At 61.9% G+C, this 24,966-nt stretch overlaps 1 protein-coding gene across 1 annotated transcript; it reads right to left on the bottom strand.

Annotated features, from left to right (window-relative positions):
- Positions 1-263: 263 nt before the first annotated feature.
- Positions 264-24,966, bottom strand: SH2B2 (SH2B adaptor protein 2). The gene is given in 10 exon segments (XM_047089289.1): positions 264-499; positions 501-787; positions 1,304-1,475; positions 3,952-4,160; positions 4,650-4,811; positions 4,897-4,988; positions 6,279-6,370; positions 8,074-8,175; positions 11,198-11,961; positions 24,859-24,966. Coding segments are annotated over 10 exon segments (1,983 nt in total). The 5' UTR covers positions 24,905-24,966; the 3' UTR covers positions 264-442.

Genomic DNA, 24,966 nt, shown 5'->3' with positions numbered 1-24,966 from the left:
GGCCGTCTCCCTGAGCCCTGCTGTGGGGCCTAGTGCTTTAGCACGGTGTCTCCTTCGGGTCGTCTCCTCTCCTCGCGGGAGTGGGAGCTGGATCTCCTAAGGCACAGCCGGATCCGGCTGGATCCAGCCACTGTGGGCCCGGATAGGGAAGGGCGGGTGTAGGAGATGGGGATGCCCGGTGTGGTACCCGCCCTCCTTCCCCGCAGTCCCAGAGGAGCGGTGTCCGAGGCCAGGGCAGGAGAAAGGACGACAGGAGAGCCGTGTGCAGTCCCTAAAACAGGCTCTTTAATAACATTTATGTCTTCACTGAAGAGCTTCGCTTTTCCCACCCAGCGCCGGGCTGGGGCCGGCCGGGTCCGCTGGACGGAGGGATGGACGGGTACGGGGGCGGCCGCACGGCGCGTCCGGGGGGGCCCCAGGGCCTTGGCGCCGCCGCGCCGGGCTAGTAGAAGGAGTACTGGTTCTCGACGGCGCGCGTGCGGCCCCCGCGCTCCCTCGCCGGGCGCGGCCTCCGGGGGCTCGTCCGCGCCGCCCCCCGCCGCCTCCAGGAGGCGCTCGGCGCTGTTGCTGCGGCTGCGCGCGCTCAGCGGGCCCTCGGCGGGGCGCGGGGCGGCCGGCGCCGACGCGGCCGAGGACGACGAGGCGGACGAGGACGAGGCGCCGCCCGCCTCCGAGGGCGAGGCGGGCGGGCAGGCGGCGGCGGCCAGGCTGGAGAAGTAGTGCTGGCCGGCCGGCTCGCTCCAGCAGGCGGGGGGCGCGGGCGCGGCGCTGGGCGAGGGCCCCGGGGCTGCGGCGGGAGAGCGCGGGCGCGTCAGGGCCCGGCCGGGCACCCTTGGCCGCCCCCAGCCCTCCGCAGCCCCGGCGTTGTCACGCGGGGACGCGGAGTGCCGGGTAGCCTGGGATCACACCCGGGGCCAGGACTCGCATTCAGGTCTCCCGGCTCCGGTCCCCCATCCCTGCGTACCTAACGTCCCAGGTACACACAAACCTGAGCGTGCTGGCCACCCTCACCACCCCCCTCGACACTTCCTTCAGCAGCTCGGCGGCGCCGAGCCCCACCTGTGCAGGCGTCTAGGGACCCCCGCAGCGCCGCCTCTGGGCGACCTCCTTCCGCCTGCCCGGAATCACTCCGGACCTGGCCCCGGGCTGCCAGTCTCCCCCCAACCCCGATGGCCCAGAGTGCTTACAACCGCCCAAGACCTGGCGCTCCTCCGACCCGGACTGGCAGTGCCGCGCCCACCTGTGGGTGACTCCCTCTGCCCACCGCCCACCTGTCTACACAGGCCCACTGGGGGAGCCTTACCGGGTGGGGGGCCCTGGGCCCGCACGTAGCTGCGTAGGGTGATATCTGCAGAGCCCCCTGACTCCAGTGGGATCGGGTGGGTGTGGAAGTGGCGCAGCATGTCAAGCACAGACTGGAACCACAGGTGCTGCACGTGGCACTGCCCGTGGCTGTTCAAGGACAGGCGCAGGTGCTGTGGACACAGGTGGGTACGGTCAGTGGTGGGATCCTGGACTAGCCAGCGGCTTTACAAGCGCCTCTGGGGGGCACGGGGAACACGAGGTCTCGAAGAGGCCACATGGGGCTGTGTCAGAGCGGGGACACCGCACACGTGAGCCCCCTCTCACGTGTTACCCCTGTAGTAAGGATGGGGAAGGAGGGCAACAGAGCCAGGCTGGGACTGAAGGGAGCCATGCATTCGTCCCTGTGCTAGACGCACCCACGTCATGCCCTTCACACCCCATCTCTCGTCTCCACTAGCCCTCGAGGGTCGAGATACAGCCCCCATGTTAGAGATGGGGAAACTGAGGCACTGGGAGGGACTCGCCCACAGTCACAGGGCACCCAGCTGGGAAGAGAACTCATTTGTGTGATTCTCCCACCCCAGCAGGGAGCGGTCAGCTGTTATTCCTGTAGAGTCCAAGCCCAGAGGGTGGAAACAACCCTGAGTCCAGCTGGGGAGGAGTGACCACATCTTGCTTCCCAATTGTGCTGTCGCAGGAGGCCCTGAAGCACGAGGGATAGCGCTGGTTCCTCCTGGGTCTCCAGAGGAGCCCACATGTGACAGGTGCCTCAGGGAGAGGAGACACAGGCCTGTGGTCTCTAGTGGTGGGCCACAGGTCTCTGGCCTCAGCCTTATTTTGCTCAATGTGTGTACTACAGGAGGAAGGGTGGTTGTCTGGGGGGTGGCGGGAGGGTGTAGCAAGAGAGCCAGCGACAGGAGGGTTTCAGGGTACGCCCAGGAGAGGAAACAGGCCTGGCCCCCTACATAAAGGACAGAGAAGCCCCGTGAAGAAGTTCTGCCACTCAGCAGGGCCAGAAGTTGCCAGAACAGTGTGAGCGAACCCAGGGAGCATCAATGGCAGCCTAGGGCAGGGGCTCAGCCGGAGAGGAAAAGCACAGTGGGTCCTACTATAGCCTCAAGTCTGGGCAGGGCCTTTGGGGGTAGAGGCCCAGGCAGAGCGTCTCAGTTTTCGGGACATATTACCCGAAGATGGAGAGAGCTGCCTAGGAAGACAGGGGTCTTTCTTCCTAGGAGGTGTGCAAGCAGCAGGCTGGGGGTCCTGCTCTATCCCACGACTAACACGTCAAATGCTGGACAGTCACCCTGCTCTGATGGGGCAGCAGACGGGGTGAGTTCAAGGCTGGGTCACGCTCTCGGAAGGAGAGGAGCCTCCCACTCTGCTTCACCCCCTCCCAACTCCCTTCCCCCACTGATGTCCCACAGGGGGCCGGACACGGTCCTAGCCTCTGGCTTGGGTAGGAGTCAGACCCAGGCCCTCCAGGGAGTCTGTGTGGGGCAGTGCTGGCCCGGAAGGTAAACTTCAGGCTGCCAGGGACGGGCGTTAAGTGCCTGGTTGCCAGAGGAACTGGGAAGGGCAGCTGCTTTCCAAGGAGGTGTCCCCCGGGGAGGCACCGTCTCTTTCATGGCGGGGCCGGCGCTGCCGAGGAGAGATGCCCAGGGAGCCGGGGGAGGGCCTGTGGCAGGCCAACCAGGGGCTGGGGCACCGACCACCAAGGCAGGCCTGGAGCAGGAGTCCTGGGGTGCCCCCTCCTCCAGCAGGGACTGACGGGAACCGTGTCCTGGGAGGAGCCGGGGCCGGGTCTGTTTCCTTATCGGAAACTTGGGATGGTTGGGGGGAGTGGGATGGGGTTCCTGCCCATTCTGGTCACATTGTAGCCACAAACCACCCCTCCCCGCCCCAACGTTCTGTCATATTTTCCTTTGCACTTTAGGTCACTGTTAGCACACAGTACCCTTCCTCAGGAGCCCCCCCATCTGGATGCACGGCCACTCCCTTGCTGTGCCCTGTTTGGACCTCCCTTCTGCTCGTCTTCCCCTCGAGGATTCTCCATTCACTGCATGCCTCGGGTCACTGACCCCTTATTCTGGCTGGTGGGGTCAGGAGCACCCCCCGGCCCTAAGACCCTGCATGGCAGCCCTCTGGCCCAGTCCTCCTCCTCCTCCTTTCCTGCCTGGCTCTTCAGGACCCCACCTGCGTGCGGTTCTGTGACCCTGGCTCAGAGCCGGGGCCCGGGAGGGCTTGGGGAACTGACCTGAGCAGGGAAGAAGAGGGCCGTGTGGGGGTGGGTGGGGCAGGAGGGCCTTGGTTGACTCCGCTCTGCACCAATGTGGCGCAGACCCTCAGAAGTCTCAGTGGTAAGCGATCCGCAAGGTACAGGGTCAAATTTAAACTCTCAGAAGGTCCCGGCCTCGTGTGGGGTCAGCCAAAACGTGGGTGGCTTCCCCATGTGGACAGTGAAGAAGCCACATCTGGGGCTGACTGCAGCCCTCAGAGGGGTGGGGGGGGGAAGGTGGGGTGAGGGCATGCCTGTGGGCAGTCACGCCCCGCCTGTACCGCGGAGCCTGCTCCTGGCACCTCCTTAGCACCTCTCCCTTCCAGCCGGCCACTCGGCCTCTGTGTGCCACCTCCCCTGCCCCGACTTGCCTTGGCCTTGCCCTGGAAGTTGAAGGTCAGCACGTACTCCCCAGGCCGAGTCTCGCTCTGGCGGATCACGAAGAGGCCGTGGCTCCGGGGTCCTCCCGCTAGCACCAGCTGAGCCGCCCTGACCCGTGACAACGTGCCGTGGAACCAGGGGTAGTCGGAGAGTTCCAGCTCAGGCTCGGCCTCAGGCTCTGCCTCCGCTCCCTCCTCCCCTGGGAGAGGACGACAGCGTGAGGCGCATGGGGGAGTGGACGGGAGGCGGTGGCGAGGGGTAAGTAAATGAGAGGTGATGCGACAGCTTGTTGGGTATTTGCACATAAAATACTGTCTGAATGATCTTAGAACAGGGCAGGGCACCAACCCAACCCACTAGTTCAGCATATGAGGTAAACTGAGGCACAGGGCGACCAATGATCCTGGAGTCACTCTGTAAGTCGGCAACAAACCTGGGAACGAGTCAAGTCTCCTCGTCCCCCACTCCTGGTTGCAACCCTTTACAAGCATGTTCCGTGGAACCCAGGGCTCGTGGGAGGGGTCAAGTAGGACTTGCCTACTGAGTTGTTAAGCACTGGACCCGGTGGCGTGAAATGTCATGACTTCTGAGGCTCAGGAATGGCCTTAGAGGGAGTCCAGGGGCCTCTGCGGCCTGGGGTGGGGGTCCAGGAAGGAGGGCCGGGGACAGAACCCCACACCCACTGCACCTGTGTTACTGCTGTCCCTGCCTCTGCCACCCGGGGATTCCAGGGTCTCCAGGAAGGTCTCCAGCGGGACGTGGACCAGGGACTCCCCAACGCCATCTCGAGCTCGGCTGTGTGGAGCTGTCACCACGGCTGCCGTTGTCTCTGGGGGCCGGGGCAGGTCCCCTGCTGGAGAGAAGTGGCCGTCTGGGAACACCCACCCCCTCCGGCCCTGCCCTCCGCTACCCCCGCCAGCTCGGCCCCCACCTACCGTCAGTCAGAAGCTCACAGCTGCAGGAGGCTACTCGGCTGGCCAGACAGCCTCCCCGGGCACAGGACAGCTCGGCGTCTTCCTCGCTGTCCCTGTGAAGGCAGGAAAGCACAACCGTGTCCTGCCACGGGACTCGGACCCCAGCCACCGGCTGCTCAGGGAGCCATGCCCCGGCTGACAACGGCAGCCCTCTCCTGCTGGCCTGGGTCCCTCTGCCTCCACGTCCCTCTGTCACACCATCAGCTCACTGGCCACCACGTACATGACTAGGCCATATGGACGGCTCGCCAAGTGGGTGCAGTCTTCCTCCTGGGACCCCAGGGGGTGTCCCTCAGACGATGGCAGGGCACGGTGGTAGGCGGGGCCCCAGGCGGCTCCCTTCCCTGCCCCGGCCTTTGTCTCCCTGTCCGTGACATGAGGCATCTGGGACCCTGCCAGCTCGAAAATGCTGCAAAGTGAGGGTCACCTTCACAGGGGCTGGGGGAAGAGTTTGCAGACCAGATGGCTGGGACGGTGGCAAGGGAGGGATTACAGCCACTTTGGGGATCGGGGGGCCTGGGAGGCACTCAGGCCTTTAATTGTGCTTCTTCAAATGAAGCTGTTAATTAGAAAGCAGCAGCCCCTCCCCCCGGGCCTGGCTCACCCCATTAGCCAGACAAGCTGCTGCCAAGTGCTCCGGGGTTGGCCAGCCTGCCCCTCCTACTCCTGGCCTCAGAGTCTCTCCTGGATCATGCAGCCAGCCTCCCTGCTGCTCCTCCCCACACAGCTGACCGTAGCTGCCCTCTGCCTATGACTAGCCATGGCTCCCCGCTGCCCCCAACTTCCCAGGCTCTCATCAAAGTCGCCCTCATCAACTCTACTTCCAGCAACCCGGAGGCCTCGACATTCCCCGCAAGTCCCAGGCGCTCACACACCTCACACCTTTGGCCGAGCAGTCCCCTCTGCCTGGCTCGGGCCTGCTCTTCCTTTACGTTTCAGAAGAGGTGAGTCCTTCTACCAGCACGCCTTCTCTGAGCCCCAGGGCTGGGTTCGGGGCCTTGCCTCTGTTCCCCCACCCCTGGCCCTTTGGGCTCTCCCCATCACTGCCCATCTCCTAGTGGTCTCAGACTACCCTGGAGTGGGGACAAGCATCAGTCTAACCTTCTCCCAGGTCCCGAGGCCCTGGCCCTGTGCAGTAGGCTTCAAAGAGCCTGTTGGGGGTGGGGAACGACGTGAGCCTGGCCGGCAGCGCCAACATGGACAGGACTGCCATGAGCAAAGCCCAGCTTCCAAGCTCAGCCCCCGCCCTCGCTGGAAACCTCATCCCCTAGGGGGAACCAAGGGTACTACCCAGCCAGGCCCCCACCCCATCTACCCATCTGAGGGCCACCTGGGGCACTCACCCGGGGTCCACACAGCCCTGGATGTCAGCCACCCACGAGTGTTTCTGCAGTGAGTCGATGGTCTCCAGGATATATTCGGCTCCATTCTCTACCTGGGGAGGGGGTAGCCAGGAGTCCCGGTCTGTTAGTGCCCTCAGCCAAGGGCTCCAGACTCCGGGACAAATGGCTCATCCCGCCCCTCCATCACGGGGGCTCGCTGGTGCGGGCAGCAGGGAAGACAGCGGGGTCACCATCGGGTAGCACCCCAAGCCCAGGTCGGGGTCCTGGGGGGGAGCCTTGGCCACACTTTCGGCAGCCCCTCCCTCCAGAGCCTGCCAGTGGGGATCACCCGGGGCGATGTCCAGCCCTGCTGACCAGTTCCTTGGGCCCTGGGGACGCAGCCTCTGAGGAAGCCATGCTGGCCAAGGAAGGGACGTACCCTGGCACCCCAGAGATGGAGTAAAAGAGTGTCACCGCCCTTAAGTGAATGAAGGGCCAGCTGGCCTAGCACATCGAGTCGAGGGGCTCCCACACCTTAGCGTCTGGAGGGGCGGAGAGGAGGAGGAAGCCCCTGCTGTGGTCCAGAGTGCCATTCTGCACATCCGTCACCTGAGGACCTCTTCCCAGCAGCCCTGTGAGGGGGGCGGTATGTTTTCCCCATTTGCTGGCGAAGACTGAGGGTCAGAGAGGTCAGCTGACTTGTTCACACCAGCACTCAGTGGCGGCGCTGGGACCTGACCCCAGATTTCCGTGATGCCAAGGCCCCGAGCTCTCAGCCTGCAGTGTGCGCGTCTCGGTTAAAAAGCGGTTGCAGACTCCCGGCATCTTAGAGCTGGTGGTGGTGGTGGGGTTTAAGTCCTGTCTCGACAGATGGGGAAACTGAGGCCCAGAGCGGAGCTGGCAGGTGAGCCCCTCTGCCTCGGGGCTCCCAGGCACAGTCAGAAGCACGGTGGCCAGCCAGCTGTCAGGAGTGAGGCTCTGGGCCTGTCTCGCCCAGCAGACAAGAATGCCAGGCAGGGAGGGACTACCTTCTCAGCCCCTGGCCTGGGGTGACTCAGGGTAGGGGCTTGGCAAACATTTGCTAAACGAATAAGGGAGTTTGTGACTAAACAAACAGGGCCAAGTAAAACATAAACCCGACGAGGAGCCTAGAGAGGGGGGTGGGAGCTTCATGTAGCTTTGGGTGGGTGGAACCGGGCCTCCTTGGGGACTTGGCCTCACAAACACCCTCCAGTGCTTCGAGGAGGCACAGGGCCACAGCGCTGGCAGCCTGGAGCTGTGTCCTCAGCAACCCCAGCGGGCCACCCTGGTACCGTGGAGCCTGGGAAAAAGGACGAGCTGCCCCCAGACCCACTGGGGTGCCCCTCCCGCCCACCCTCAATGCCTTTGTGCCCTCCGTGGGGCCAGGCAGGTTCCCACACTCCGGTGCCCTGCGACAGGGGCATTTGCATAACTGCTGCAGACTACGGGGTGGGGACATGCTGGTTCCAGTTGGGGAAGGGAGGCGAGGAAGTGAAACTCAGAGGAGCTTCAAGGGGTCAGGAGGAAATGGGAATGGGGCGGGGGGGGGGGGCAGATGGTGGGTGACACCCAGAGCCCACGGTGCTAGAGCCCAGGCCTGGGTTCGAGACCTAGCTGTGTGCTGGACATCGGGGTAGGGTCCTGGGCCTCCCCACCAGGGCTGCCTCTCCGTGCCCTGCTGCTGGCTCCTTACCCTCACCACCCGCAGCCCCCCCACCCCCCCACCCCGGCAGCGGCCTCAGCAGAGGTGGCCTGGGGCAGCCAGAGGATCTGTGAGGTTGGGGGTGGGGCTCACCTTGAGCACAAACGTGTTGTCCTTCTCTGGCATCTCCAGGGGCATGGTCGTGCGGACCTCAATGATGGCCGAGAGAGGGATGCTGACCTTGGGCCTGGAAGCCTGGGAGACCAGGGGAAGGGGCGGTGAGAGAGTCACCCGGGGCCTTCTGACACCCTCGCTGCCCTCCCACCTCTCGGAGGTCAGAGCAGCCCTGGGCACAGAGGTGCTCTGAACTCCATTTTCCACCGATGGCTACGTTGAGGGGGTTTCTGGGAAACAAGGGACCTCCCCCCATAGTTACAGGGCGAGTCACAGACAGCTGGAGCTGACACCGGAGTCTCCCACCTCTGAGCCCTGAGGGGAAAATCACCCGGGCTGCCCTTCTGCAGCCCTTCTACCCACCACATCTGTGGTTCTCACATTTTTGACCTTGACCCATAGTAAGAAATAGATTTGACATCGTGACCCGGCACATACATGCTGAGGTAAAAACATCTCTGAAACGAACGTTTGACAGACAATATTCCCCCTGTCTGTGTGTGATGGAGGGAGGGATCTTCTGGTCTGAGTTCATTTAGGGAAAAAATGCTCGTCTCCCCCTTTAGACTAGACTTTCCAGAGCCTGGCTCTGGAGTCCCTGACTTAGAACAGGGCTCCCGGAGCTGGGCAGGGCCATGTCCCCGGGGGGAGGAAAAGGGACCAGTGTGGGGTTTAACCAAGGTGAGCCATCAGGTCTCCGGGGAGGGCCACCCTGTGCCTGGTCCCGCCCCACTCTGCTCCAAAGCTCCTGGCCATGGCCCTAAAGTCCCCCCGGGCTGGCTTGAGACTGGGCTTCCCGGCAGGGCTTGGGCTCCAGAACAGGGACTTTCTCAGGAGGAAAGGGAAGGGCCACACGCTGGGTGGGCAGGCTGATGGGAATTCCTGGTAGCACTGGCTGCCATCCAGCGGGTGCAGGCTGGCGGGACTTGGAGCAGGGACCGAGGGCCTCGGCTGACCAGGGCAGGCCATCGTGCCAGCCAGTGGAGCAGGGGCGTGTGGTCCTGCAGGGCAGGCCTGGCCTGGGGGCTTCAGCTGCATTCCCCTGCCTGGCATCTGAACTGCGTCTGTCCTGGCCCAGCGGCCTTTGACCCCGCTCCAGCCACACCTCCCCATTCCTCTTCCCTGGCCAGAGCTGTCAGGCTGTGTCGCACCTCCAGCCTTTGCTCACTCAGCTCGTGTGCCTCCGGAGAGGCCCGTCCCGGGGGCTCTGCTCCTGGTGGACACTTCTGCAGCCCGAGCTTCCCCTCCTTAGGGCCCCCAGAGTATCCAGCGCTTGCCCCACTGAAGTTGACCGTCTAGTCCTGCACATACAGGTTTCCTGATGGCTCCCCAACAGCACGGGCCAGGCCCACTGCTCCCTGGGCCCCCAGGGCTGGCCTGGCAAAGGGCTATGGTGGGGGGGACCTGAGGTCTCGGAGGCTTCCTGCAGGATGAGGGAGCAGGAGGCCAGAGACTTGACTCATGGGGCTGTGAGAGGGAAGTCTGAGGATCCCAGGAAAAAGTCCCTGAGCCTGCGGACTCCGTGCTCCTGTGCTCCAAGGGTGCAGCTAGGCCTCCAGGAGCAGGAGATCTGGCCCAGGGGTGGGTGAACAGGACTAAAAGGCATTGGGAAGGGGTGTCAGCAGGGATGCCCTGTGGGGCTCACACACCCTGGGAGCCAACACATTTGGGGGACCTGACCTGAGCCCTGACCATAGTATTATCTACCCTCTATGGGGTTCACTTCTGAATTCACAAACACTTCGTTGGAAAAAGGAGGGTCTGACGCCAGATCAGGGGCTAGGAACCCACCCGTCTGCCTTCCTCAGAGCTGGGAAAGTGACCCTTCAGGAGCTCTGCCCTCTGTCAGTGGTGAATGGTGGGCTCCAGAGAGACTAACAGAGAGGCCCCATCTCCTGTACGTCCTCCCCCCAAGGGCCGCAGACACTGCTATTTATGGCCAGGCAGCTGTGACTGCCACTCAGGCCCAGAGGCTTTGGAGCCCTGGGCCTCTGCCCCTGCCCTTTGGGCAACTCTGGGCAAGCCCCACCCCCCTCCCCCACTTGCCAGGCCTCGGTCTGTCTGACAAGCGGTGGAGCTGGGCATAGTGGTCAGGGATTTCTCTCAGGGGCCTAACGGTGGGGGCCTGGCAGGGGAAAAAACCCTCGGGAAGTCGGGGTCCTTGGACTCAAGGAGAAAGCTCTTCAGGGAGCAAGCGTGTCCCTGGAAAGTCACCTCTCCAGAGTCCACGCAGCTCGTGGGCACCGAGCCTTGGGGAGCCCACGCCCTGTACCTCCAGTGGAGAGAGGCCAGGAGGCAGTGGGGAGAGACAGACCGGGAGACGGAGAAGGCGAGAGGCTCATGGTGACTAAAGGTGCCTGGGAGTCGAGTAGGCCTGGGGTGGGGGCTGAGGGCCTGGGTGGTTCCTGGGGATGCTGCCAGCTGCTGCACCAGCACGACCTCCCACCTTTCCGAATCTCCTAGCACACACGCGGCTCCCACCTCCACGCTCCCTCATTCTAGGGACCACCAGGGTGGTGGGTATAATTAGCCCGGCTCTGCCACCCACCAGCAGTGTGCCTTTGGGCAGGCCACACCTCCCCTCTGAGCATTCCTTTGTTCTCTGTTCTGTGACCTGGGGACCACGATGCCCACCCTGCAGGGGTCTTGGCGGGGGATGAGACTGCGCACCAGGCTTAGGCCTGGGCGGGCCGCATGCCCTTGGAAAGTGGGCCGCTGTTACTACAATGCTTCCCATTTTCCAAATAGGGCAGGTGTGCCCCCTGGAGGAGGCCTATAGCTGCCCCCGGGGCTCCCATGGAGAGCCCCCAAGTTGGGGAGGGGCCGGGTGCACTCAGGTGAGCAGCAATGCTGGTGACAGCGAGAAGCTCAGCTTTCAAAGCCTGAAAAGGGTCAGAAAAGGGCCGGCCAGCAGGGGCTGGGCGGCACTGGGGACCAACACATTTCAGGCACCCTCTCTGTGCCACTGTCACCCTGTCTGGGAGGCTCCAGCCACCCAGGGGCCCCAGATGAAGGATGGAGGAGGGCAGGCAGCCAGGCAGTGTGGCCCGGAAGCCAGCCCCTGGCACCCGCAGTCGCACCCCTGGTCGGGGCTGGCGCTCACCTTGGGCGGCACGAAGAACTCCAGGCGGAAGCGCTCGCCGGCCACGGCCCTGCGCAGGAGCAGGCGGCACTTCTGCCACTGGGCCGTGCCGCCCGGGCCCGCGGCCGCGTCGTCGGCCACCATGAAGCGCAGCGCGCCCTCGCGCTGGATGTCCACCAGCTCCACCTTGGCCGCCAGCGTCCGCGACAGCCGCAGGCGCCGTGTCCACTTGTCTCGCGGCTCGGCTGGGGGCTCGGCGGCCCGCGGGGTGGCGCTAGCGTCGGGCTCCGGGGAGGCGCGCCGGTGCCACATGTCGCGCACGCCGTCCACGACGCACAGGCTCATGTTGCGCAGCGAGAAGCCCTTGCGGACGCGGGCCTTGGCGGCCGCCTGCGTCGACACGTCCTCGGAGCTCCGCGAGTGGCCATACGCCGCCGCCTTGAGCGCCGCGGGCCCCGCCGGCTCGGGCTCCATGGCCTCGGGGTGCTCGGCCACCCCCCGAGGCGCCGGCCCGGCCACCAGCACGCGGCGCACCTCCTCGCCGAAGACGTCCAGGAAGTTGGCGGCGAAGTGGCGCGAGAAGGAGGCGCCGGCGTCGGGCGTGTCGTAGGCCGGGTTGTCCCGCAGGAAGCGGCAGAACTTGTGCGCGAAGTCCACGGCGGCCGCCTGCGCGTGCAGCTCACAGAACTGCCGCCAGTCGGGGACCGGGGCGGGGGCGGCGGCGGCGGCGGCGGGGCCGGAGGCGGCACCATTCATGGCTCCCGTCCCATCGCAGCCCCCTGTGGCTGTGGGCGACAAGAGTGCGGAGTGACCCTGTGACCACAGCGCTCACTACTCGGCCCCTCTCCCCCCGCCCCCCCAGGGCTCCCTGGGGCTGTGTGTGTGTTGAGGTGGGGGCGGGGGGGGGGGCTACGTCCTGTGGCCATTAGGAGCAGAGAGAGAGAGGCGTCTGCAGGAGGCAGCCCCTCCCCCCAGTCATACCCTTCAAAGAGCATTCTCAAGGTCATTTCTGGGGCTGGTGAAAGAGGCTGGGGTGCCAGGTGCCTTGATTTGGGGTCCCTATGAGCTTCCTGTTGTCTAGCATCCCAAGCTAACCTCTATCCGAGGGCCTCCGAAGGCAGGTGGGCAAGAAGTCAAGTGCAATACGCTCGGCTCTGCCTTTGAAATATGCCAAGAACCCAACCTTTCCTCCACTCCTCGTCATCCAGGCTGCCGCCCAGGGGCCCACGTGACCCTTTCTCTGGCCTCCAGTACTTGAGCAGCCTCTTCACCGGTCCCCCGGAACCTGACCTCACCCCCGAATCATCTGTTCTCCACCCAGACACCCAGTCATCACTCCTAAAACAAGACAGATCAGGTCCCTCCTTTGCTCCAAATCCTGCATTGGCTCCCATTCCACTCAAGGGAAAAAGTAGAAGTCCTACTCATAACCACCTAGGCCTCACATGATCTGCCTCCACTTACCTCACTGAGCTTATCTCCTGCCACTCTGCTCTGGCTGCAGTTGGGTCCAGCCCCAGGGCCTTTGCACTTGCAATCCTCTCTTGCACTTGCCTGGAATATTCTTTTCCCCCACGCTCCCTCACCTCCTTCAGGTTTCTGCTCATATACCATCTTGTCCAACAGCCTTCCCCAACCCCCACTCCGCTGAGAGGAAGGAAGATTCCTGCTCCACTCAGTGCTGGTGTCTCCACACCCTTTGGCTGCTTACTACTCTCCACGATGCTTATCCTCTCTGATCTATCATTGATTCCACTGCTTGGTTGTGTTGTCCTATCCCCAACTGCCCGCCACGGCCTTCCCCTGAGAATGCAGTATTTTAAGTGGCTGTGTCCCCAGTGCCGGGCACATGGAGGCGCAGTAAACACTGAATGAATGGCGGTGGATCAGTTGGAGGAGCACACGGCTCTTGATCTCAGGGTCGTGAGTTCGAGCCCTACGTTGGCCCACAGGCATGTCACAGCTGTCACTGCCTAAGCCCTCGCATGGGGCCCAAGAACATGCAGCTTGTTAGTGATCGACCGGGGATTCTCACCCCGACTCCAGGACTCGTGGGTCACCTGGTATGGATAAAGTAGGGCCGATTTGGGGGTGTCTGGGTGGCTCGGTCAGTTAAGCATTAGACTTCAGCTCAGATCATGATCTCACGGTTTGTGAGTTCGAGCCCCACATTGGGCTCTGTGCTGGCAACACAGAGCCTGCTTTGGATGCTCTGTTCTTGTCTCTCTCTCTCCCTCCCTCTCTCTCTCAAAATAAAGAAGCTTCAAAAGAAAAGTAGGAGTCAACTTTTCATACTGGCACCGAAGGCACTGCCCTCTCAGGTCTCTCTCCACCCCCGGAGCCTGCACTCTCTATTGTGTTCCCACCTTCTAGAATCCTGTTCCCTCCAGAGCTCCCATCCAAACCTGGTTTTCCTAAAGAGGCTCCAACACAGGGATCCCAGCTGTCTCGTCAGCCAGCTTTCTCCTGCTCCCAGGCCCATCCAGCCTTCATCACTCTGAATCGCCACCCTACTGGTGTGGCCAGTCATTTGGGCGGCCTTGCTTCCTTGTCCCCCAAGGTGGCCATCACCCATGGGGGCACAGAGCAAGCTCATTGTGTGTACGTACGTAGTCCACCCCTGACCCCAGGCCAGGGTGAAAATTACCAGTGGAGAATAAGTGGGGTAATGTGGTCCTGCCCTGTCTTGGGGAGCCCCTGTCTGAGGGGGCCAGCCTGGTGTTAGGGGAATTGAGACGGAGGGTCAAGCCCTCACCTGTCTTCCCAGGATCCCCACGTTACCCAGCATGGCCTTTCCCTTACAGCTCCTGGGAGCATCATCTCATCTCTCCTCTGGGATCCAAACTCTGTAATTAAACGCCTGGTAAAAATAGCTGCCCCACTTCTGTGAGATCATCTGCGGGGCCTCTGGGCCATAGGGCACTGTGGGAATTCCCTCTCACCTTGGGGCAACCTCGGCCATCGATCTGCAGTCAATAACCACAGGGCAGCCCCAGGGAGGAAACGGGCCACTTGATGAGGCACTTAGCACAGAGGACAGTTTTCCAAACCAGCGGTCTGCTCAGCGACTCCTGCCCCCGCACTGCGGAAGAGGGTAGCGAGGAGTTAGGAGGGTTTCCCGGAGGAGGTGGGGTCTGCGATGGCCTTTATGGCAGTGAAGAGGGAGGAGAACAAAGAGTGACCTCACTGTAGGCAAGAACAATAACTCGGAGGCTGACTTTCAGGACATAGGGGAAGGGGCTGGGGGAGAACGGGGGCTGAGGCACCCATAATTAATCCAGGGGCACTTCCTCCAGGAAGCCTTCCCTGACCTCCCCCACCCATGTGGCATGAGGATCTCCTCCAAGCTCCCACAGTCCCCTCCGGTATGCCCCTCGGGAAAGGTGCCAATGACAGGGTGCTCCAGGTGCCTGTTTCCACGTCTGCCCCCCCCCCCCCCCATCCAGCATAGACACTCCTTGGGGGCAGGAGACAGGCCTGAGTCATAATGCCAGGAATGAGGGCGGAGGTGGGAACACACCTGCCACTACCAGCAAGGCCTCCAGGGAAGGTGGAGAGACAAGGCCTTGGCCTGACCTGCCGAGGGGGTACGTTTTTGGGGAGTGGGGAGAAAGCCCGGCGGCTAAGCCGGTGAGGCTCTGTTCCTGTTGTTCCAAGCCCATCCACTTACCCCGTGTGGTTGTGCTCCCCACAGGTGGGAGTGCTCCCCACTTCTCCCCCTGTACCATCAGAGCGGTCAGAGTGGATGACACAGCAGCCTGGGAAGGGCTAGCACCGAATCCAGCACCGAATGTGAACACCCGTTTGCCCCACAGGGGAACGGGGCGCAGGGAGGAAATCAGTCCCGGTGCGCCTCTTTGCACATCAATCCCTGGTCCTCCCTGTTCTTCCTGCTGCTTGAAGGGGACACAGTGGAGGCATGGGGCCCTGAGGGGAGGCTCTCACAGCGTGGGTCCCAGCTAGCCCTCACTGGAGATAGGGGTGGACCTCAAGAGAAGAATCTGGCAAGGGTATGGTGGCTGTGGCCACGTCCTAGGCAGAGACTGGACTGCCTTGATCTCCCCTACCCACCCCTGCTCGCTGGCCAGGAGCCTATGGGCCTCAGTGTCCCCCAGGTCTAGCCAGGGCTACATAGAAAGGACAGGGGTTGGGCATGGAGAGGTAAGTGACAAACAGTAGGGCCAGCAGGGAGCCCCACACTAGCTACAGACAGGGAGACAGAGGCCCAGACGTGGCTGCTGCAAAGAGAAGGCTGCAAGCCATACCGAAGAGGCCTCGGCCTTGGCAGGAGCAGTGAGGTACTGTCCCCAACCGAACTGCCCTCGGAGCCAAAACGGGGGATGAGACCAAGTGCAGGGATCTTGGCCGACCTAGGCTCAAAGCCTGACCCCACTGCTCTCTGGGTGAGTGACAATGACCACAACTCCCACCTCTGAGCCTGTTTTTTCACTTTAAAATGGGGGTAAGGGGTGTCCCTTCCTGGAAGGACAGCACAGGAGGTGGACTCTGCAATGTTATAATCCATGGGCGGCCACGGGCAGAGCCGGGGTCCTCCCTAACTTCAGGTGCAGTCAGGAGGCCTTTCCAGCCCTCTCCAGGGACCAGCCAGTGTCACCCAATGAATGAGATGGGGCCCTCTCCCATTCTGCAGGTGACCAGACCCCAACGTGGGAAAAGCTGAGCCCAGCGATCCTGGAAGCAGGGTGGATGAACTCACCCTGGCCCCCACTGTCTGGCTCGCCTGGAAGGCTTATGGATGAATCCAGATGGCCCTGGGCTCTCCCTCCTCCAGTGGCCCCCTGGTCCTGGCCTGTGCCAGTCTCCTGCCTGAACAGCTGTCCTCACTCTACTGACTACTCAAATTCCACTTGGCGTTTAGACTGTGTAAAACCTCTTCTTCCAGGAAGCCTTCTCCCTACACTGGCCCTCCCTCCCCGAGCTCCCATGGTCCCTGTGGTCCTTGGCCCTCTTGTTTCCATGGGCAGAGTCCCAGTTCCTCCTGTGGCCCCATACAGCCAGAAGAGACCTGCTGAGTCGGTGCGGGAGGGCACTGGAGGACTGGGCTCTGTCTCAGGCCAGACTCTGTGTCTCCTCAGGCTTCCCCACCAGTAAAATGGGGCGCTGGAGCGGTGGCCTCTAAGGCCTGGGACTGTTACGGCCCTTGGACACTGAAGACTGGGGCCTCACTGTCACCCCCCTGGGACCAGGGACGGGCAGGGGTTGCTTCTTCTCTGAGGACTGGGGCTGGAGACGAAGGGTACCCACCCAGGTAGACCACCCTCCCCTGATCCATCACCTGGGGGGTTTCCGAGGCTCAGCTGGCCTGTCTGGCTCCTGGTTTTCATTCTCATTTCACCAGGGCCAGAGCGGGAAGGGAGGGGGCTTCAGGGAGGAAGCCTAATCAAGTCCCTGCCTGTCACTTTTCCAAGCCACGGACTCTCCTAACCCTGCGGCCAGGAACCCAGATGGGAGACCCTACCCCCACCCGGTTAGCCGCCTGGGAGAGGGGGCGGCTGGCCTTCCGGTAGTAAAAATAGCACTCACAATTGGAATAGAAAAAAGGCCAGTCATCAGCCCCTGCCACACGCAGTTCCGGACCCCACGGCCAGGTCATGCCTTAAAATATTGATGAGGCAGCCTGGCCACCCCCGCTAATGGGCTGACGACCAATCGATCCAACTGGCGGAGGACCTCTGCCCCGCTGGAACAGGAGGCACCGGCCTGGCCCCACGACCTGCAGGGGCCTCACGGCCTTGTTTGTGGGAGCCCCAGCTGGGGGTTTTACCATCACGGAAGGCAGTCTGCCCCTAGGGAAGGGAAGGAAGCCCTGCAGCGCAAACTAGCCACCCAGTACCCTGCAAAGGTGTCCTGGGGGGCAAGCTCCTTCATCGCCAAGGTCCTCGACCCTTCGCCTGCACCCTCGCTCAGCTCCGTGCTTGGAGAGCACCCAGACGGCCAAGCGCCAGAAGGGGTGGTGAGGGTCAGAACTAAGGGCGCTCTGTTTTGCACCGGGTGAGCAGTGCTCCCCTCCCCCCCGCCATGAGCCACTCATGCTGGGGAAGCTTGTGGTCTCTACCAGGGGCCCCCCAGCACCAGAAGAGGAGACAAGGCCTCACGTGGCCTCAACCATGCCCACTGTTGTCTTCTCCTCCGGGCTTCCTGACCCGGCTACCCCGACCCCACACGTTCCTTCTGTCCTCCATCCTGCTCTCCTTCCAGCTGACCTCCTGGCCTCTGTGGGACAGTCCCCTCCAGCCCCTCCTCTGCGCCCCTCCCTTCACAGGATGCAGACAACCTCTGGGCCATTCCTTCAGCCAGTGGTCCCGTCTGCCTACTGGCTGCCTGAGTCTGTCCTGCGGACGGAGGCTCAGAGTACACGGGGCACATTCTCTGCGTCACTGCTGGGGCCTCGGGCCTTGGCTCTAGAGTCTAGTCCCCGCCCCACCCACCCCCAGAGCGCGTCCTCATCTTCTTGGGGCAGGCTCTGAACCAGGGCCTCCTTGGGAGGAGGCGGCTGGAATTCCCCGCCCTCCCCACACAGAATATCCGTGCTCACCCCACGACCCTGGAGGGGCAGAAATGGGTGTGATTTCTGGTCTTAACAACCTCGAACCTGCTGGGACTTTGCTGCAGAGTGGGTGTGGGAGGAGGGCGCTCTGGCTAGTGACAGGGACAGGTGCAGGTTAAGAGCCCTTGGGATTCTGGCCCTGTATGGGTGGCAGTGGGGGGGGGGTTCCCTTAGGTGGCCCTGGCTTTTCTTAAAAAAAATTTTTTTTTAATGTTTATTTTTGAGAGAGACAGAGACAGAGTGTGAGTAGGGGAGATGCAGAGAGAGAGAGAGAGACAGAATCTGAAGCGGGCTCCAAGCTCCGAGCTGTCAGCACAGAGCCTGACGTGGGGCTCGAACCCACGAACCATGAGATCATGACCTGAGCCCGAGTTGGACGCTTAACTGCTCAGGCACCCGGGTCCTGGCTTTTCTGAGCAGCAGTGTCTACAGCCGTGAAGGGACCAACAACCATGCTGCTCTCCCACACGGGCTGCTTCCTGGCCCAAGGCCCATGCTGAGGAGCAGCGCTGGGAGGCAGCTCTGTGCCCAGGGTTTCCCCACGCCTATCATACACTCCCGGCCTTTCCCACTGTGGGGTGGTGAAAACCCTTCTGCTGAGCCCCCGGGCTTCCACTGATGCCCCCGACCCTGGACGAACTCTGGGACCCATAGACCCCCAGTCCTTGGGGCTTCCATAGCTGCCCCCCTCACAGAGGCCCCACTGCTTGGGCGTCCACATCTGATCATCTGACACGCGGGACAGTGGAGAAGGTTAAAAGCCTGAGATCGGGAGCCAGTGCGTCTGGGTTTGAATCCCAGCTCCACAGCTTCCTAGGGCCTCAGTTTCCTCATCTGTTAAAGGGCTCAGAGGGCCATCACAGGATTAAATAACTGGGGGGGTGTGGGGGGGGGTACCTGGCTGGCTCAGTCAGTGGAACATGCAACTCTTGACCTTGGGATTGTGAGTTTGAGCCCCACACCTGGTGCAGAGATTACTTGAAAATAAATTTTAGGGGCGCCTGGGTGGCTCAGTCGGTTAAGCATCCGACTTCGGCTCAGGTCATGATCTCGCGGTCCGTGAGTTCGAGCCCCGCATCAGGCTCTGTGCTGACAGCTCAGAGCCTGGAGCCTGCTTCACATTCTGTGTCTCCCTCTCTCTCTGACCCTCCCCCATTCATGCTGTCTCTCCCTGTCTCAAAAAATAAATAAAAACGTTAAAAAAAAAATTAAAAAAAAAAAAGAAAATAAATTTTAAAGGGGCACCTGGGTGGCTCAGTCGGTTGAGTGTCTGGCTCTTGGTTTCGGTCAGGTCATGATCTCACATTTCGTGGGATCAAGGCCCGTGTGGGGCTCCGCACTGACAATGTGGAGCTTGTTTGGGATTCTCCCTTTCTCTCTGCTCCTCCCCTCCCTGTCTCTCCCGCATACACTCTCCCTCCCTCCCTCCCTCCCTCAGTAAATAAAACTTAAAAAAAAATCTTAAAAAAAAAAGTAAATGGTTTAAAGATCAAAAGTCCTCTGCTTCTACTTACTAAATGTTCTGTATCCATTCCCTCTTTTCCTCTCACTGCTCTGAGCAGATGGCTAGAGGCCTCCTCCCTGGCCTCCCTGTTTCCCACTGACCCCTCCAACCCCCAACAAATCCAGGCTCTACAGTGTGGCCAAGGTCTTTTCCTAGAACCCACATCCAACTGGGCTATGCCCCTGTTTCAAACCCTTCTTCTTCTTCTTTTTTCTTAAAAATGTTTATTCATTTTTGGGGTGCCTGGGTGGCTCAGTCGGCGAAGCATCCGACTTCAGCTCAGGTCATGATCTCGTGGTTTATGGGTTCGAGCCCCACATTGGGCCCTGTCCTGACAGCTCAGAGCCTGGAACCTGCTTTGGATTCTGTGTCTGTTTCTCTCTGCCCCTCTTCCACTCGTACTCTGTCTCTCAAAAATAAACATTTAAAAAAACGTTAAAAAAAACGTAGGCCTCAAACTCACAGACCGTGAAGTCATGACCTGAGCTCAAGTCAGATTGTCAGCCTTCAATCAACTGAGCCACCCAAGATGCCCCTCAAACCCTTCTCTCCTCACACCTTCCCGGCCAGGAGGACAGGATTTGCCCATTGCACAGATGAAGAAATTAAGTGCTGCAAGGGAGGTGACTAGCCTATCGTTCTCTGGATGTGTGCTGGCTTCCCACTATATGTCAGCAGCCATGCTGGTGGGTCTGGGGTCACAGAATGGGCAAGAAGGGAGTGTCCAGCAGAGTTCACACCTGTCTGCGGCATGTGCTACTCACAACAGGGCCCTGTCCCTGGGAAGCTCTCCTTTGAGGGCATTCGTGGTGGGCGTGGGGGACCTAGGCCCCGCCTCCCGAGAGGAGATGCCCACCGTGAGAAGCGGCACTCTGACAGAGTGGAGGGCAGGGGAGTCCAGAGCTGGGCCTTGCAGGAAACAGAAGTCAGAAGAGCAGGCAGCAGGGCCCAGGACAACAAGCTAGGCTGGGGCCTGGGGGGCTTAGAGGGAAGCGCATCTTTCTTCAGGAGCACCTGGTGCTGGACAGTTCCTGGACAGGCTCTGTAGGTGGAATGCAGGCTGGGATGGCTCCAGCTGTACTAGTACAGAGCGGGGGCACCCCCTCTCCAGCCTTGGCCTAAGCCTCAAAGGTCTCTCCCTCTCTCTCAGTGCCATGGATCTCACCTAGGTCCGGATTCACACCCTTCCCAGACCTCCCTGGCCTGGCCCCTGAAACCTGCGAGACGCTCTCAACCCCCACCACCCAGCCCACCTGTCTGCCTTCTGGCTTTTTCATGACACACATACCAGTGACTCCTGAGACCTTCAGTACCTCCCCTCAGTTCTGAGATACTCCGGGTACCGCAGATGCTTATACGGCTTCCTTGGGTCTTTCTCCAAGCACCTGAACTCCCAGCCTGGCTGATCACCAGGCGCCTCAAACTCACCACCTCCAAGTTCTAGTACATCTTCGTCCTCCAACCCCTGCTTGTTCTCTGCTCGGAGTCTCAGCATCCAGCCAGGCATTGTCCCGCCTGCTCCCACTCCTCTGCCCCAGTAGCTGCCAGGCCACTGAGCCCATGGAGGCCTTGGGAACGCCCCCTTTGTCCTGTCCCCGCCTCCACCCTCCCTCTCCTGCTCCTCTACAATAGCACCAGACCATGAACCCCCAGCAGATGTTATACGCACCCCCAGGTGGGCCCTATACATAGAGGGTCCGAAGTATCTGGAGAATGGAGCCCAAATCCTGCATCACCCAGAGGAGTCAAAAGATACTATACTCCTACACACTGATGCTCTGCCCAAAGAGGTGCCGGCTGTAACCTCCTCTAGACGAGGAGGCACACTCCCCTGGGATAGAGTGCAGACATAAAAACAGACCTAGCCAGGTGAGAAGGGAAGAGAAACTTCCCCAGGGCTCCAAGGCTGACCCTGCCCTTGGAGCCACGTGAACAAATGAGGAGCAGGAAGTGAGGTGGGCTCCAAGACTGGACCAAGAACCCCATGTGGACAGCAGCCGGGAGGCTCAAGACACCTACGCCCCATTTCCCTACAACCCAGGATAGGTAGTGCAAGAGGTAACAACCAGGCTTTTGTCAGACACGAGTGGTTTGGAGGCCTGGCTTGTTGGTTGAGTGACTCTGGCCGAGTCATTTCACTTCCCTTAAACTGTTTCTCTCTCTGTAAAATGGTGGTAATAATAGTAACAAACCCACAGGGTTATTGTAAAGACTACATGAGAAACAGCAGGACGCCCTCAGCTTGGCACATCGACTCAAAACCAAATGCTCAGCCTTGGTGGAATACCACCCTTAGGTATGCATGTATGGATTCTCCTTGGAGACCCACTAAGTAGGTAGGAAGGGTTTAGAAAATTTAGACACAATTTTCACAGTAGGTAAGAGGAAAAGCGTGCATAGATGAACCCTCAATTACTTCGAACCATTCCATTAACCTGCTTCGGAATCTCTTGCCCACCATCATTCATTCATGCCCTCTAGGGGGAGAGAGGAGTAAAAGGGAAGTTTGTGGGAAACTCTGCCTTCCAGACCCCCATGAACACCCTGACTCATGCCAGCCTCCCAGCACTGCCCCTACTGCCAGACCTCTCCCAAAGTTCCTAGAGCTAGAAGGTTCTAATCAGTCCCCTGACCAATGGCCTCCTGGATGGAGCAGGGAGGTTAGGAGGGAAGAGATCTGTTTAAAGTGGGGGCAGAGTAGGGGAGGTTTCAGATCATGTCCCCGGTAGAGACAGCTTAGGGGAACCTCCCCTCGCTCCTGCTGCTGCCCTCACTCACCCCGCGGCCGGTGGCCTGTGTTGAAGCGGACAACTCTTACTGGTCCCCCAGCTAGGAGATAGGCGGCACAGTCTCCATTTTACAAGGTAGATAATGGAGGCTCAAAGTGCAGAAGTAGGGGTCAACCCAGGTTTGACTCCCACCCCTGAGGTTCTCCCCTGCACCAAGTCGGTGTGAACACAGATTCTGGCTTATCCATGTTCAGTTACTCCTGAGGCTGGCAGCCGGACCGGCCTTGCGCGGTTCCTAAGGGACCCCCGTCACTGTAGCCTTCTCCCTCTGAGGACCTCACTTCGTGGGCTGATGGGGGCCGGGCCGGGTCCCAGCCTCTGCCTGGCCTTGGCGCGGTTCCCGGGCCCCGCGCGGCCAGTAGGTTCATCAATGGTTGAGGCCGAAGGGCCTGAATGGAGGGCATGAACCCGCCCCTTCTTAAAGGAGCCGGCCTCTCGGGCACCCTCCACGGTCCTCCCCACTATCGAGGGCGGTCGGAGAGCTCCCGGGGTGGGCGGGCCGAACTGGGGACCGTGAGAAAGATGGCCTGGGCCGAATGGAGGGCGTGCCGGCCCGGTGACTGTGGACTGGATAGGGTCCTCTCGGGGCTCGTACCCTCCTTCCAGGTGGGCCCGCCCCCCGCCCTCGCAGCCAAGGGAAGAGTCTCGGTCTCCCTTGCGACGCTCCCGGGCCAGAGACCCCTCCTCCAGGGGGCCCGCTGAGCTCGCCCCACCACTCGGCCTGGGCCCTAGGAGGGGGCGGGGGCGCAGCTGCTCCGGAGGCGGCTCGGCCCCTCCCGCCCAGCCCGGGAGGGGGTCGGCTAGTGGGTCCCCGCTGGGGACGCATCTCCTCCGTCGCGCTCCCTCCCACCCGCGCACACAAAGACGACACGCGCGGACCAGGGCGCGTGCGGCCGCGCTTCCCCGGGCAGCCGTGCGCACACACACGCACGCCCTCAGGGACGGACCGGGTCTGGGGAGATGGACGAGGGAACTGAGGACGAGCAGGCCGTACCTACAGGCGCGCAGCTGCGACCGGGCGGGCCGGGGCGCCGGCGGAGCGCTGCCCCGACCGCGGCCCGGCTCTCGGGGCCCGGCGGCTCATGGCCCGCGGCGGGTTCGGGCTCTCTCCCGGCGGGCGCCGGCGTCGGCTGCGGCTCCTCCTTCCCTCGTCCGCAACCTCGAAGGCTCGTGCGCTCCTCGCGGGCCCTGCGCGGCCCCGGCTCGGCGGTCCCGGCGGCCGAGCCCCGCGCGCTGCGAGCTCAGCCCCGCGCCGCGCGCGCCCCGCCCGCTCCCCCTCCGCCCCCCGCCCGCGCGGCGCGCGCCTCCTCGGCCCCGCCCCCGGCGCGGGCCCCGCCCCCCCGCCCGCCTCGGGCCGCGTCGGCCCCGCCCCCGTCGCGCCCCCAGCCCTTAGCGGAGCCTGAACCTCGCCCGCTGCTGGTGTTAGCCTCCGTGGGGCTGCTGCGGCGGCGGCGACAGAGTGCTGGGGCCCAGGGACTTAGGAACTGGCCGGCAGCCGCCTGTTTTGGGGCGAAAGTCTACCCCTCGCGGAAGCGTGCCCCGGGAGCGCGGCGGGTGGGGTCCGGGTGGGTGGCCTGAATAGTGGGGTGTATGGGGGCGTAGGCGCCCCTTGGAGATGGGCCTCCAGCGGGGGCCGCCGCCGTCTTGGACCCCTCCGCCTCGGGAACAATGGGAGCCTCGAGGAGGCCCAGATGTCGCAACAGGGGAAGTCGACGTCTGGTTCTCATAAATCCCCAGGGCGAGCACCACGCCCTCTCTTCTCCGCCCTCCCCTTGCCGGAAATAGCCCAAGGGCTAGAGGGCGGGAAGACCCAAGCAGGGCCCCATCTATGCACCTTCACAGTGATGGGGAGACTGAGGGCTCCCGGAGAGATCTTCAGAGGTCAAACGGGGCTGATGAGGGTGGGACACAGCCCTGGCTTTTTCACCCCTGCTGGGTTCTGCAGCCCCCAAAGCCCAAGGCAGAGATTAGGGCCAAGACCACTCTGGCTAAGAAAACAGACTCCTGCTGGTCTTTGCAGAGCAATTATGGACTGACCCCTCGCAAGCTGGGGCCTCCAAGAGGCTAGCAGGGGTCCAGGGGGAGTGGGAGGGCAGTTCAGAGGTCAGACCTATTGCTTGCTCCCGGGGAGAGGAGGGTGCTGGAACTCCTTCTCCCCTCCTCTCCTGTGCCAAGCCCTCCACCCCTGCAGGGGTGGTTAGATCAGTTCTCCCTGCCCTTACTAAACCTTCCGCAGCCCCACCTCTGGCAGTTCTGTGGTCGGCCATGGCCTCCCTACTAGCCGCGAGTGCCTCCATCTGTTGTCCTTTTCCACCCATAATGACCTCTGATCTTTGTACAGAGCCCTCTAACCTTTCTCAAAGCCATTTCACATCTCTGATTTCCACGGAAGCGGGACAGGCAAGGAAAGGTTTTTATCCCAATCTTGTGGATGGGAAGGGTGGGGCCTAGAGAGGAGCATTGGGCTGGTGAAGGTGGAGACTGGCCTGGAGCCCTTACCTTCTGCCCCCCAGCCCTGGACTGCCCTCCACAGGGGTGCTGAAGTAAGTCAGGTGTCATCAGAGGTCCTGGTACCTGGTCTCTTCCCTTCCACACCCAGACCAGCTGCCCCCTCAGCAGGACCTGGCTAACAGACACTTAATGAAAGCTTAGACGTGGACCAGCTATCGATTGGAGCTGCGCAGAGGCCTGTACTCCTGGCTGGCGACCAGGAGGTCTATGAATGAAGCCGGCACAGCTGCGGGAGTGTGTGTGGGTGGCCTGGCTATGGTCCCCCTCCACCCTTCTGGGAGATGGGAGGGCCTGGCCCCCATGGACTAACCTGGTTCCTCCAAGTAGTGAGCTGAGCTCTGCTGATGGGCTGTCATCGGCCAGGGAGGGTCCTGGGATTTGGAGCCCTGGGCAGGACAATTGCTCTGATCTCCAGGGA

Source organism: Lynx rufus, unplaced genomic scaffold (genome assembly GCF_022079265.1).
Source record: "Lynx rufus isolate CCGP_SWC_20201006 ecotype Redwood Valley unplaced genomic scaffold, mLynRuf1.p SCAF_27, whole genome shotgun sequence".
Lineage (NCBI taxonomy): Eukaryota > Metazoa > Chordata > Mammalia > Carnivora > Felidae > Lynx > Lynx rufus.
Note: the sequence above shows the minus strand (reverse complement) of the source record. Positions and strands in the feature narration are given on the sequence as shown.